This window comes from Rhinolophus ferrumequinum, chromosome 11 (assembly GCF_004115265.2).
Source record: "Rhinolophus ferrumequinum isolate MPI-CBG mRhiFer1 chromosome 11, mRhiFer1_v1.p, whole genome shotgun sequence".
Classification (NCBI taxonomy): domain Eukaryota; kingdom Metazoa; phylum Chordata; class Mammalia; order Chiroptera; family Rhinolophidae; genus Rhinolophus; species Rhinolophus ferrumequinum.
In genome coordinates, this window is record NC_046294.1 from 72,249,470 (window position 1) to 72,265,182 (window position 15,713).

General features: G+C 39.9%; 1 protein-coding gene across 1 annotated transcript; it reads right to left on the reverse strand.

Annotated features, from left to right (window-relative positions):
- Positions 1 to 4,229: 4,229 nt before the first annotated feature.
- Positions 4,230 to 11,532, reverse strand: MMP1 (matrix metallopeptidase 1). Its single transcript, XM_033121643.1, has 10 exons — positions 11,382 to 11,532; positions 10,685 to 10,929; positions 10,443 to 10,591; positions 10,087 to 10,212; positions 9,192 to 9,347; positions 8,935 to 9,052; positions 6,712 to 6,845; positions 5,591 to 5,753; positions 4,965 to 5,068; positions 4,230 to 4,748 (listed from the first exon to the last, which is right to left on the reverse strand). Exons 1-10 carry the CDS (start codon positions 11,484 to 11,486, stop codon positions 4,645 to 4,647), a joined length of 1,404 nt encoding a protein of 467 aa, XP_032977534.1. The 5' UTR covers positions 11,487 to 11,532; the 3' UTR covers positions 4,230 to 4,644.
- Between the last annotated feature and the right edge of the window lie 4,181 nt (positions 11,533 to 15,713).

Sequence of the window (15,713 nt, forward strand, 5' to 3'; positions counted from 1 at the left end):
GTAACTGGAATCCTTATAAGAAGAGGGGATTAGAACAGCAACACACACAGAGGGAAGACCGTGTGAAGACACAAGGAGAAGACAGCCATCGACAAGCCAAGGAGAGAAGCTTAAGATAAAACTAATCCTGTTGATACTTTGATCTTGGACATCCGATCTCCAGAACTATGTGAAAATAAGTTTTGGTTGTTTATGCCACCCAGTCTGTGTTATTTGCTATGGAAACCCTAGCCAACTAATACAGTCACCGTAAAGAAGGATCTTTCTTATATGTGTGCATGTGTACAGCCATCCTTCTTCAAGGGGACCTAGTCTCCTCTTCAAGCAATGGGTTTTGAGTCTATGAATCATTTTAGATTTGACAATCTAACGAGAAATAAGGATTTTTCTATTGCAGTACCTGTTATCAGCTTACTGCTTGTCAATTCTCAATTTCTTAAAATATAAGTTTACCAATACATTTGGTGGCCATTCACCTACTCACCACTAGAAACACGTGATCTATGGACCATACAGATCAAGGTTCTCTGGTAGTCCTTCAAGCTTCTCTATCCATTAGAGCTGCTTTCATTCACCTGGCCTCTCCTGATTAAGTGCCATCCCCTGCCCTCCACCATTCTGAAGTTCCATCATCCAGAATGACACTAGAGAGCCCAATTTCAAGCAACACCTCATACTGTCACACCCAGCCCACAGAGAATAACCCTCACTGTGTATCTCTGAGACACCAGCATGTCCCTCACTAGTGTGTTTCTTATAGGCTCAGGGAAGGGAGTGGTCTACCCAGGGAACAGAGTCCAGTGATGGGTTCTCTAATCTCAAGTAATAAATCCATTCTAAGGTTTTCATCTTCCTGGGGCCTCTTACTCCTTCCTCACTACCATGCCACAGAAGTTCTGGCACCTCTACCTCATATACTATAAGACATCATTGTGTCAAAGATTTGAGAATCCATATTAGCAGAATATCAGACAAATTCCTGGTTTGTTTGTCAGCCTGTTGACCCTCATGTCATAAATGAGTGCAACATGTGAAATTCTCCCCTGTCCAGCCTTGTATTTCTCCACCTGTCTAATACCTTTAAGATACATTCCTAAGCATGGTCCTCTGGTTTTTGATGATACTTAAGGGCCAGATCCTAATTCCTTTGGTTCGTTAGTGATTTCCTGCAATAGCTAGGATCTGAACTGTGCTGAGTCTTGACTTTAGCTATTTGTCTGAAAACAATAAAAAGTTGAGGGAAGCAATTTGGGAGGAGGACAAGTATGATCTTGTGAGGTATTGACTCAGATAAAGTCTTTGTTATTCTCTGTGCTAGGTTAGGTTGCATTCCTCTGGCAAGAGGGAGGTACTACTTCTGCCCATACGGAACTTTCAGGGAAATTTAGATGTTCAACATTTTCGGGTTTATCCACCCATTATTCCAGCTAGAAAGTGTCCAACTTTGCAATTAGACCTGGGAGTGATTTTCAGCAATCTACAATAAGCACAGGATTTCCTTAAATGTTGCCATGAATGTCTGTTGGCTTTCACAATGTGTCTTGAATCGATATATTGCTGCCCTGAGCCTATTACTTTCTTCTATCAAATTCCCAGTGCAGTTAACCAGCCAACACCACAATTCTTATAATTACCATTTCTCTCATACTATTGAAGTATTTCAACCACCTGATTACCCAGCACCTTACTCATTCACCTTTATCTCTTCACAAAGGCGAGATTCTTAGTAACTGTGATGTCACTACAGACAAAGAATTACCACTGCCCCACTTCCAGAAGACATGATCTTAATCTGGTATTCCGAAAAAGGAAAGCCTGAGACAAAAGTTTAAGTACCTATTGAGGCATGTGTTCCAGACGGGTGGACTGAGGGCCAGGGAAACCAAGTATGTAAAGTGGGAGAGACAATATAAAGATTAATTGTCAAGTGAACAGAGATATGAGAAAGATACTCGGGGACCCACTTGAAATCGTCTTAGAGACATCCTTCTGAATAAAGAAAGGGAGGTGCATTTACTAATCCATTCCTCTCATATTGGTAAAATATTTGCTCCACAAATTATTACTTTTCTCACTTCTAGGTTGCATGTGCATGAGTTCTAAGTGAGTCCCACAGCAGAGCTTGAAGCACCATCAACAGAAAAGGCAGAAAAGCCCCACAGCAGGGAAGCGAGAAGGCTGCTGCACAGACCCACCGAGAACAAGTGTTAGTTTAGAAGTTCATTTACAGCCTGCATAGGACTAGTCACCACTGGGTGGCTGGAATAAAAGACAGAGGAGGCTTAAGAAGAATCTGAACAGGTGTCTGATAATCACTATGACTAAGCAATTGTACTCTTAGGTCGACAATCAACAGAAATGTCTACATATGTGTGGCATTATTTATAAAAGCCCCCAAATGATAACAACCTAAAGCCCATTACCAGTGGATGAAGTGCAGAAACATAATGCTGTGCTGAACACAATAAGGCATATCCAAGAGAACAGGTATTTGATTCCATTTAGTTCAAAAATGGGCATGTTTAATGTAAGACGTTAGAGCTCAGATAGTTGTTACCTTTGGGAAATAGAGCACGTATAGGGGATGCTGTTAATGCTGTTCCCAGATCCTCACTAGCACAAGCTAATTAGCGTTAGCACCTCCTGGCTATTGTGAGGGTTGGCTGCTTACAACTCCCAGTGTCCCCTGTTCCTTTGTCAGATGGGAGCCATCTTGTCTCAGAGCTATGCCCCTCCTTTTGAAACCAGACTTTAACTGATGACTAATTGACACAGAGCTACAAAAAGCTAGGTAGACCCTTTGCCTCAGGGTGAAACAGTGTGACTCAGTTTTTGCTCCAGAGCTCCCTGCTCATGAGATCAGACCAATCTCTATCTTAGACCATATTTTTTAGCGTTCTTTAGCTTTATCCCTGATCTAAAATGTTTCCCCTACTCTCTCCCCCTGGGGGCACTCCTCTTCCAATGACCACACCACAGAATTCCTGTTTCAGGCTCTGATTCTAGTGAACTAAGCTAAGGCAGAGCTGAGCATGGATGGCACGACTTGAGGGGGCCTACTTTGGGACTGGTGATGCTCTGTTTCTTGAGCTGGGTGACAGTTACATGGGGTTTGTAACTTTGTGATAACTCATGATATGAACATTTTTGATACGTGCATTTTTCTGCATTCGTGTTATACTTCATCATAAAGATGTTTATGAGAGAGAGAGACAGAGAGACAGAGACAGAGAGACAGAGAGAGAAAAAGAGAGAGAGACAGAGAGAATGGCCAAAAGAGAGGTTACACACTACTCTCCAAATTCTTAAGTTGAAAAATGCCTCCCTCAGAATAATGAGCACCTCAAAATATTCTCAAGAGTCTCTATGTACTTGGAAAATCTGTAAACACCATGAACACTCTCTGAGCAACTCATAAAATTCATGGGGCTTGAAAGTTACCTGCAAGACTCCTACCTATATTAATATCCTCCCAAATTACGTACAATGGAATAGTGTTTTTTTCAGACAAACTAGATTATGCAGCTTTAACAAAATCTAATATATCAGTGGCATAGCCACATTTTTTATTAAAAAAAAAAATCTACCGAAGTTTGGGGTAACTGTTTGCAATGGTGGCCTAACAATTCAATCTTATTCCATCTTGTGGAAACTCTCTCAGGACGTGCTACTGCAATCATCACAGCAGAGAAAGGGAGACCACTTGGAGAAATTTGTACGGGCAAACAAATGTTTCCATCCAGAAGTGATATTGGTCACTCCTGGGAGCAATCCACTGGCCAGGGTTAGTCAGATGCCCCTGCTCACCCATCCCCCACCACAACTATAAGGTGTTGGGCTGTGGGAAAACACAACCTTCCTGTGTGTCCAGAAGAAGAGAGAAGACTGTCCTTAGAAAACTCTACCATGCTGTCACTGCTTTTATCTAAAACCAATTTTGGAATCCTTATATGGAACATGGGAAATAGACTTTTCCCACTTATATATGATGTAAATTCCATGAGAATGGAGAATATTTGAGCTTTTTGTATTTCCTAATTTTCCACATGAATATTTCACATAGTTGTCTACTTCCCAATTTCAAATTGGAAAATTAATCTCTGTAAGTGTGGCTTTATAATCAAGAAATAACAACCTCATAATGTAAATGTATTAGTTTATAAAACAGTAGAGACATGGATGGCTTTATTGCAAACATAAACATTTTATTTTCTGTAACAAAAGTTGTCCCTTGCATACTGAGATAATACTAGTTAGTGGCCTCTCATAGGTTCTTGAACTGTTTTTCCTTTGGTGAAGGATCCTATTTCCTGTCTCTTTCTCTCCTGAGAGACATTCATCACGGGGGCTGCTCTCCAGCATCAATCTCAGAGTCTGATACTTTGGCAAGAGCTTCTCTTTTTGCAAAACTGCCTCATACGAATCAGTAAGCCATGAACTTGACCATCCTTAGTTCTTATTTGTGGAACTAAATTATAACAGTGCAAAAAACATTGCATTCTAAACCATAAAAAAAATATGCAGAATGAGGTATAAAATGAGATTATACTTAACAGCCCTGTATTTTATTTGCTCTTCAGGAAAATACCTTCCTTGGGCTCTCAAAATATATTTTTCTATTTAACTTTGAAACGGCAGTCAATTTCATCTGCAGTTGAACCAGCTATTAGCTTTCTGGAGAGTCAGAATTCTCTTCGTTTTGGGATCAAATTTGTATTGCCTTGTTTTATGGAAGAAATGGAAAAATCCTAGAAATAAAACAAAAGAGATTTACTACATTATACAAATGATTTCTAGGTTTAACTTGAACTCCTGGAAAACCCAAGTCATTTGGGTGAACAAATATTTTTGGCATTTTCTGTTAAAATAATAATATGAATGCTATTCTATGGCAATGAAATAAAACACACACACACACACACACACACACACACACACACACACACACACACATACTCACTTACCGTCTTTTTGGAAAACAGCATCAACTTTGTTGCCAATTCCAGGAAAGCCATCTGCTATCAGTTTGGGGTAACCTGCATCCATGGATCGTTTGTATTCATCATACCTGGTCAAAAAATAATTAAAAGCGCCTGATCCATTTGTTAAATGAGCCTTATCAAAATCATTACAGAGAATTCACAGCAAGAATATAACATGGACTTTTAATTCCATAGATCATGTGTAAAATGGGGAGTGGGATGAGGTGAGGTAGGATGTGGAGTGGATTAGATTTATATGGTCCCTCTGAACGCCAACATCTAATTCTAATTCTCCAGTGCCACACAACGTCCTATGAAGGTAAAATGTGACTAAATGTAAGTTTCTTTTGGCTGAAGTAGCTCTACGAAGATGAATGCCCTCCTTTCTACGTCTTCTTTTCCAAAGTCAGCCCCCATTTGCTCCCTGGATTTCTGGGACAGGTATTGCACAATAATTATGGGTGAAGAGACTTGGATGCTGGATGCCATTCATAGAAAAGGCAGCTAGCCAAGGCAGTATGAGACTCACTTTAAAACGGGTCAATCTAGAACTTCCTCTCTATCTAGAGAGAACTGGTGCCCTAACATTTTCTGCAATGAGTCTTTACCTCCAGTATTTGTTAGCAACAAAGAAGTATGTTTTTCCAGTATCTTCCTCAAAAACAGCAGCATCGATACTTTTCACACTTCTGGGGAAGCCAAAGGATCTGTAGATGTCCCTGGGGTACCCAGGCAGCACATCATACCCCCGAACAGCCCAGTACTTATGACCTGCAATCAAGAAAGAGAGGTGAAAACCCTTGCCCAGGGCACCAGTCGACAGCGAACAGATTTCCAGGGAAGTTCTTAGTCTTACATGCCAGAGCAGTGTCTTGGCTACACTTTAGAATTATCTCAGGAGATTTTTTAAAAAATACTGATACTAGTATCCTACCACAGACCAACTAAATGAGTGTTTTTCTAAAGTTTCCTAGATGATTCTAATCTGCAGCAGCTTTGAGAATGACTGGTCTATGAGGTTGGGGGCTTCTTTCCAAATGTCCAAATGACTCAAAAGTTCATGATGCCACCTAGTGATAGTCAATTCATGGTAATTCCGGACTTCTCATAGTGTAACGTACGTACAAATTACTTGGGAACTTTGTTAAAATTCGAAGTCTGGACTGGGACCTGACAACAGGGATGGACCTTAAGGGCATTATGCTAACTGTAATTCTGTATATCTAGCAAACTCCCCAGATGATGTCAACATGACTGGCCTGAGGACCACACTTTGTAACAAGGCTGCAGCATCCCCATGCTAACCAGTGTGGGAGGGGGCTCCCCCTTTCTGAGGAGAGTCATCGATATTAAAATAGCTCTAGGAAATCACACAATTCAAATGTTTCTGTTCCAGCCCTCTACAGTACTGGTCCAAGTCCCTCAGTTTTATTTCTCAGCACCCCCAGCGATGTGGAGAGGGTTTGAAACACATAAATAGTTTTCACAGAAAACGCTTTCATAAGTCCAGATTCATAAACAAGCCAGAAAATTTATATCTTCAGTTATATGCTTTTAATTTTAAATAACTCAGAAATACATTATGCAATTCTTAATTAAGGTGATGGACTCACATTGATTTGGTGATACTTAGATTTTTTTCAATTCCATGGAGAGAACTAGTATTCTCTTATATCTCAGCCAATGAAAAAATAATTCATAGAAACTGAAAAATAAGTGGAAGCATTACCTTTGAATAACCGGATTTCATCTCTATCAGCAAACTCATAAGCAGCTTCAAGTCCGTTTGCCAGAGTTGGCCAGAAAACAGCAATGAAATTGACCTCAGTTTCAGGGTAAAAAGAACTTACGCGCATGTAGAACCTGGTTTGGAAAACAAGAAAAAAAGGTTTTGATCTAATCTATAGCGAGCTCTGGCTGACATCCATCTCGTTCTTATCGCTGGCACTAGTGGTGTGCTGGTAAATATTTAACACTTGGCTCTCCAAGGTGGGGGTGGGTAGGAGTGCCTGGTTTGTAGCATTTGTTTATTTTCATGGTGAAAATACTCCCACCAGAGCAGATTTCAAGAGATCTGCAGTGGTGACCATTGTGTAGGATTTCTACCATACAAATAGCATTAGGCATAAACAACCTCAAGAACATAAATAAATAGTCAAATGTAAAAGAATTACATTTGATTATTTTTATTATCTTTGGTTTAAATACAATTTTTAAGTTGATATAATTTAACTCTTAATAATGGTAGTGTTTAACAACCAGCTGGCAAAATTCTCAAAATTTGAAAATTGGCTTTGGCCATTGGGATCCCCCCTGCAGCATAGCACTGGCTGGAACACAATGCGGATTTCCTACCTACATTAGTGTACCCACCCATCACATAGGCCCTTTACCTACATCATACCTTACCTCACAAAAACCCTACAAGGGAGTATTGCTCTCATTTTACAGACGAGAAATTAAGGTCAAGGAGGCGAAGGGAGGTGTCTAAGGCCACGCAGCTGATTAAGAAGCAAAGGTTAATTGTAAACTCAGATCTGGCAGCTAGTCCTTCTGTCTTGCTTTGGTTGGTGGTTAACAAAGTTGATTCTATAGCCCATATGGACTGGGGAAATGGCAAAGCATAGACTGTCCTGTGGGCTGACAGAAGGGTTTCTAGATTCCAGGCCAAGGGGAAGACTATGACCTTGGCAGTCAGAAATCTGTCGTCTAGATCGAGTCATGCCTCTGCTTGATTGTGAGACCTTGGGCAAGTCAGTTACTATTACTGTTTCTAGCATTCCATGTCTTAGTGACTTGGTGACATTTAAACGATCTCAGTGTCCTTTCAGTTCCTGCAAATCCTGGACTTTGTGCTGTTCTTCAGAGTAATCCCTCAAATACTTGCTTGGATAGGTGTGCCCTGCTCTACTGAAAGCTTTCTTTAATCACCTTGTATTTCCTTAGCACTCCCCAGCATTGAGCCACATCTTAGGTGGTTTACAGCCAGGCTTATCTTATCCACTCAAAAATAATTAAGAAGAGGATGAAAAGCATTAGCAGCCAATACCCTGCCTTTTGGGCTAGATATGACCACAAAGTATTCAAACAGCATGAACAACACACTAAAAAGAATAGCTGAGGAGAAGCGAGCCTTTCTGAGCACCCCTACTTTCTATGTGCTGTGGACTGCATCATTCAGAAAAAGACAGTATTATTGTTGTGCTTGGTCTTTTAGCAATCAGTATGGTACACAAGACAAGCCTGTTCCTCTAGTGTGAGGGGACCCACCATAGCCTTTCTGAGGCCACGTGCTGCTGAGGGAGACTTAGGGTCCTCTTCTGAGGTGGAAAGCGCATTGTGATTGCTCACATCCACCCAAGAGAGGGGCCTCATGAGTTCGTGGGGATCCTCCCACAATGGCTCCCACCCTTCTCTAGGCCTCTGGGGGCAACAGAGTCCTATCGTGATCACAGGTTTTGGGAGGATTGTCTTTTCTAGGACAGAAGGGGTGATACTTAAAAGGTATCAGCATGATGATGCTATGAAAAGGACTGATTCCTCTTAATAAAGTACTAACATACTGATCAACATAAAGAATGCCATAAAGGAAAAGAGCCCTGGAGGAGGGGTCAGAAGACCAATTACTGTTCTGTCACCAAAGAACTCTGTGCCCTGAAACGGTCTCTTTTCTTCTCTGCCTTACTTTACCTATCTGCAAAATGGGATTATATTTACTGGTTTTTTTCTGCTTCAATGGTATTTTTCCTGAGAATCAAATGGCAGAATAGATGTGGGAAAACAAAGTTGTTATAAGTTCATTATGTTTTGAAAATGCTAGCACATAATTATGTATATATAAAAAAAAAAAGAAAAATAACATGTGATACACAGCAGGGGCCCAGAGGGAACCATAGTGGTGAGTGTTGTTATTATTACAAACACAAAACTAGAAGGAGAACTGATGTCTTACTTGTCTTTGAAGAACATCACTTCTCCCCGAAGCGTAGTTATAGCATCAAAGGTTAGCTGACTGTCACATGCTCGTGGGGTTTGTGGGCCTATTGGCTGGATGGGATTTTTGGAAGGTCCTAAAGAAAAAAACGCATCTTGAGTTAGAGCTGCCTGGTATTGGAAACCTACATAAACAATGAAAGACTTCTTCTTAAAAGACATAGCGAATGGCTGTTGTAACAGCCCCTTGTCTGTGATGTTTTTCTTTATACTCACCGTATATGGCCTGGATACCATCGATGTCATCCTGAGAGAGCTGAACATCACCACTGAAGATATAGGTGGGGTACATCAGAGCCCCAATATCAGTAGAATGAGAGAGTCCAAAGGAATGGCCCAATTCATGAGCAGCAACATGATACAAGTTGTAATCTAAAAGGGCCGATAAACCCACTTGTGATTACTTGAAATGTTTTCAGTTATGAGATATTTAATTAAGAAGTAAGGCACAATTCTACAAGGACTAATGCTCATATTTATTTCATAGTTTTTAAAAATATATAAAAAACTTTTTTTCCCCAAGGCAAGAGGGATGTATTTATTAATAGTGAAGAGACAGGTTAAAGCCTAAACTCTATGATTACACTGACGCAATTAAAGGGCAAATTCAGCTGACTGAGAGTCTAGCACAGATTCGTCAATCTTGTCAGTGATGAGATGATGCATATTATTTCACAAAGAAGCAATAGAGGTCTATTAACGCCCACTGTTTTTCCTGTTTATAAAACTGTTATATGCTTAATGCTAGAAATTTTGGGAAACTCATATAGCCTCTCCTCCCTTAAATCACACGTAATCTTACTACCACTAGTAAATCTCGGTGTGCCTGTCTTTCTAGTAAAACAATTGTATGTAGATGCCTACAAGTAAAACATTAGGATATTCAACCTTTTCTTAATAGAAATTTTAAAGTGGCCTATTTGTAGCCAATAAGATGTTGTTACTAACAGAAATACCCTTTTCTTACACTTTTCTAAATGTATTATGAATTTTCTAAGTGGTATTAAAAAGTATGCTTCCATTGATGCATTCTTTTAGTTAAATGAATCGGTTATTACAATGAACCGTGAAGGGGTGGGGGAACTGAGAAAGGCAAGGCTAGTTGACTTACCTGTGAAATCGTTGGTCCACCTTTCTTCTTCATCAAAATGAACATCCCCTCCAATACCTTGGCCTGGTTGAAAAGCATGAGCCAGGTTTCCTCCAGGTCCATCAAAGGGAGAATTGTCACCATGATCTGCAAGAAACAGAATTCAACAAATGTCCCTCTTGCTTCTTATCTAGTCTAACAGAAGAGGACAAGCATTTGCTTTGTTAAGAGGCCAACAGACTTCCATCAAATATGACATAGTTTCCCCCTTATGCCTATAAAATCAATATTCCTCTCAAACAAGGAATTCTAGGTGAAGAGATTTAGTGGCCAGATAAAGTTAAAATGAGAATACTTTTGATACATAAAGCGCTCACCTCTCCAGACAAAGGATATCATTATGTCTGCTTGACCCTTAAAAACCTTGGTGAAGGTCAGGGGTGAGACATTACTCCAGAGTTGAAAGGCTTTCTCAATGGTATGGTCCACAACTGCTCTCGGCAAATCTGGTGTGTAATTTTCAATCCTTAAAATGAAATAACATAGAGACACATAGGACCTCATTTCTTATGGCTGTGATGGGAAATAGCATTCTCACTCTAGTGCTCAGTCTGGTTACCTGTAGGTCAGGTTTGTGTGTTCCCAGCGAGGGTTCCCCTCAGTGAGGACAAACTTGGCTATGTCAGGCACCCCACATCTGGCCTGTTTCATCACATTCAGCGTTTCAGCATTTGGCTTCCCAGTAACTTTCAACCCAAAGAATTTCTGCATTTGCTTCAGTTTTTCAACCACTGGAATACTCTTTCTCATCTTTTTCATTTGTTTCTCATCACTGTTCAGGTTGTAGTAGTTTTCCAGGTATTTCTGGTGAAAGATACAATTACTGAAACAAAATGGGAAATCTTTCCTGTTTTTCTAAAGATTGACAGTAGGAGGTTTTAGCAGAAACAGAGAGCTACTTTGAAAGATTGTGCTTAGATTTCATGGTCCTTATTATCTTTATTATTGGTGAAAAGTGCAATTTCAGAGAAGAAATCTACTTACTATGAAGTACAATGAAGTCAGAGTTACAATTTGTAGCACTAAATTTGCATATCATTCCTTTCGTTCCCTCTCACCTCCAACTAGAAAAGGAGAGGTCTATGCATGGCTAGATACATTCTGGGGGAGAGTGAGCTTTCTAACAAAAATTTCTCTTTGTAAAAAAATCCACCCTTACATCAACTTCATTACAGTACTACTACTCCATTATAAGGGGGTTGGGGGGATAGCAAATGAAGGCTTTTGCATTTCTGGCATCGAAATTCAGCATTTACCTTGACCATCTCCATATCCTGCTCTTGTATTTCTGAAGTCGCAGCTGGGAAGCCCTGAGACCCCGTGCCCCAGAGCAGCAGCAGCAGCAGAGGAAGGCTAAGCATGCTGACCTCTGTCTTCTTAGCTGAAGAAATTTGAAGGCTCCCCACCTGCCTGTTGCTCCAATATCTCATCTAGGGAACTCCCTCTTTATATACAGAGAGTCTTTGCACTTCCAGAAAGCCGGAAGTGGTCTGACTCATGTTTCATAACATCCGCTAGATTAGCAGTGAGTAGCCTGGGCAATCACCAGCAATGATGACTCCAAACAGATTACTTGGGTTTTCTTGGTGTAGCAATCTTGTGATTAATATCAAACAGGACGTGTATGAAGGGGACACGCTGTACCATGTAAACAGCTCTTTTCTGCCATTCTTCCCTATTTGAGAAAGGCCTTACTATACAGGACACAGATCACAGAGTACTCCATGACCTTTCTTTAAAAATAGACTTTTGCTACTTGATTTTGCTGGTTGTAAAATGCTCCGGGTTGTATACACACCTTGCTTCGAGGGCACAGGGCAGAACTGCTGACCCCATATGCTCTCTGGCTGTTCAATACCTATACTGACTGAAATTTATTGAGCTCCATAGGCGTTCGCTTTGGGGTGACTGTCCTGGGTTCATGGGGTTACTTCCGCCTTTGCTAAATGGCCTGGTACACTGTTTGCATAGCACCATTGTTTCCATTAATCTTTATTGAGGCCTAGGATCTGAGAACCTTGGCTGAGAAGACCCTGGTCCACAGGTGGGGTGTGAGGTAATTTCCTGCCCTGTGTAGAGCCTGCTCATTGGCATCATGGGAAAAATAGGATCTTTCTCTGAAACTTGTTAGAATGTCTCAGGTGAGGCAGGGCTGGCAAAAGATCAAGTGGGAAACTGGGGTCTCATTTTTAATCCTCCTTCTTCCCCTCGACGTGAGCACGTCTTTGCTCCTTGAGGCTTGGCAGCAATTATCTATTCTTTCTTGTATGCATCCATTCATGTATTAACCCATTCAAAATATCCTATTTAGTATCTTCTGTGTATCAATTACTATGGAAGGGGGCTAATTAGTAAGCAGATATCTTATGGGACACCTTAAAATATCTATAACTGAAGTCTGTATAAAGTTGCACACATTAGTTTTACGAGAACGTGCTGGAATAGAAGACACTCTGGAACTGGTCTAGCCCTAAGTTTCCCGACCTTCATTAATCTTCCTACCTCCATCACAATTTTTGCCAAATCTTTGCTAATACCATTGCCACCTCTAGTACTATTTTTGCATTTTTCTTTAAATTTACTTTGAAAATTTTGCCTCATTTAGGTCGTCACATCTGTAAAGACATAGTTTAATGAGCTATTATTTTTGTGTGCACTTTAAAATACATACATAGCTATGTAACAAAAAAATGTACATTCATGTATTCATATGCCACATCAAACATCTGTGGTATCCATTCCACTCTTGGAGAGAAAAAGTTGATCTAAATGAGTACCTTCCTCTAGTCATGTTCCACCCTCCTTTGAAAGTATTTAAATAAGACATAAAGTAGAGAAACAATTGCCTGCCTTCTTCCACTGGCAACTCATGGTGTTTCCCATTTTGCTTCCTCAGGAATTTTTTCACCATACCAATTTGTTTTCCTCCCCACACTAAGAACACCATTATATGCGTACATGTTGTTTCAATATATGTTGGACTGACATGAAAGAGCTCATTTCCTCCCTAATCATTTAACCACAACTTCCTCATTTAAGTGAAATAATACTCGTATGCAAATTCAAAGTGTAAGAGGAATTGGAAGAATATAAATGAAATGCTTTCCTTCTTTTGGACTTCACATAGAGAGGGTGGGGCAGTGACCAAACAACATTAGCAATTAAAGTGACTCCAGAACAGGCAAGGAAAATCACGAAAGGAGCTCTATATTAGAACACAGACTGCTTTCCAAGTCAACGTGTGGCAGACACACCCTGACTATTAGGGAATCTGGTCAGTTTGATGAGATTGTCCCCAGCTCTGGTCTCTGGAAAACAAGAGTTAACTCAAGAGAACAGCATTGTGACCATCTGGGATTGGGCAAGAAATTACATAAAATATTCTGGAAGAGTCTCATAAAATGTTGAATCTCGTAAGAGTCTATATGTCCTACAATTTATAGATTTTCACACTTTTGTAAGCTACTATATCTTTTAAACAAAACCCCTTTTGGAAAATCAATTTATAAACCAGATGAAAAAAGACATGCACTGATGGAAATGGGAAGTGGGGCTTGGGAGTCCCACTTACATCATTCCCACTTTGTACCCCACCCCCCTTTCTCTGACAAAGTCCCCAACTTCTATGAAACAATGAGGGCTCAGTGGAGTGAAGCTCAAAAACCACTGATCTTGTCCAGCACCTTGATTTTCCAGATGAAGAAACTACAGAGAAGTTGCCTATAGGCTCAGGGTTACACCACCTTGTGGAAGGGAGGACAGGGGTGGAGAAAAGAGTAGCAAGAGCTTAACTAGCACCATTTTCTGCTGGTCTGAATCCAGAGCTCTTGACTTAAAAGCTCTGAGTGTTTTGTTACAACTTATAAGGATGTTAATGTGGATTGGAAACTGGTGACTTAAAATGGTTTTCTGTTAAGTTTCTTCCTAAAATAACAAGTCATTTTAAATTAAGTTTTGGTTAAGCAGCAAGCTTCAAAGTTTCAAGTGGTCCCAAATCTTGGAATTTCCAGTTAGGTATTCATAGCAGAACACATGTAACTTCTGGGCTAGTGCTAGTGTGTGATCTACTTGAGAGTGAAAAGAAAAACATAAAAGTCTAGAACAGAAAGTTGGGGATTAAATCCTACAAAATCCTAGCAACACCTGGACTTGGCCTAGTTTCCCAGAAGCTCAAAACATGTTAAAATTGTGTTGCTCTTCACATCTGGATGTTTTTTCTTTGGGAGCTTTTTCCCTATAATCCAGTTTTGGATATAATGTTCTGGAAATCATTTCTCTAACCTTTATCCCTTGGGAGAATGACAGGCTTAAGAGACTCGTGTGGCTGTGTCAACTCACTCCTATTGTGTTTCCTCGAAAATAAGACCTAACTGGAAAATAAGCCCTAGCATGATTTTTCAGGATGATATCCACTGAACATAAGTCCTAAGGTGTCTTTTGGAGCACAACTTAATATAAGACCTGGTCTTATCTTTAGGGAAACACGGTAACTATTTCCAAACAGGCAAATTATTTCCATGGTTTTCCTGGTCACTTCATGCTGGCTGCTCTGTGAAATGACTCAAATATGTTTGTATGTTTCCACATTAAATTCAATCTCAGGATTCCAATTTTGCGTCATATTTTTTATGCGTGGAAATTCAACATTTTCAATTTTATAATTCAATTTGAAAGTCAGATATATTTTCTATTTCTTGGGTCCTACAAGTCTTGAAATGGTCTTTAGTCAGAGATTTTAAATATTTACTGCTGTTTTGTTTAAGGAGTAACACAAGGGAATGATGTGTCCCACCCCATGTATTTTTCTGTCTATGGCCATATGGTAGATTTACAGACACTTACCAGACACTTTGTTCTTATTGGTTACCTCAGTCCTCGTGGTTACACTCCAGGTAGAAATGATTGACACATCAACCCCGAGTCACATATTGACAGTTGTCTGTGTGACTCCAGTCCACCTCTTAGCAGTCTTCATGCTGCTCCTGTCACCAGACATGAGACACACACTCTGGGTAGAAAAATTTTGCCTCCTTAACTAGGAGACAAATGTTGTGAGACGCTAGGCTGGTTACATTAATTCTCTCCATGCCCTCGTCCTGTCCCTCAGGCCTGAAAGAATCTTCCTCTTCAAGCTACCACTCAGTCACACTTATTTCCTTTAGTAAAATCCATGAAATTGCAATTTACAGTTACTATCACAACGTAGTATTTACAAATGATTGTTGAATGAACTAATGAATGAATGAATCAATGAATAAATAGATAGTAAATGACATAAATAAAAGGGCCATTTCTTGTTAGGCTCAGTTGCCTACAAAAAGTGTTATGCCCATGGATAGGCTTTTATTTCTTTTACTTATTCTCCTAAGATTAACATTATTTAAAATATCATAGGAATTTTTGGATATATCCAGCGAATGAAGATTTTGAATGAAGCACTAAACATTTACTTTTAGCTATTTGCCTGTCATGCTATAACCATTTAGTCTCTGATTATTTTGAGCACTTTATTGATTTATTTGCCAATAATATTTTCTGATCTGGTTAATTTATTAGGCATTCTGAAAAATGTTTATAGCGATCACATC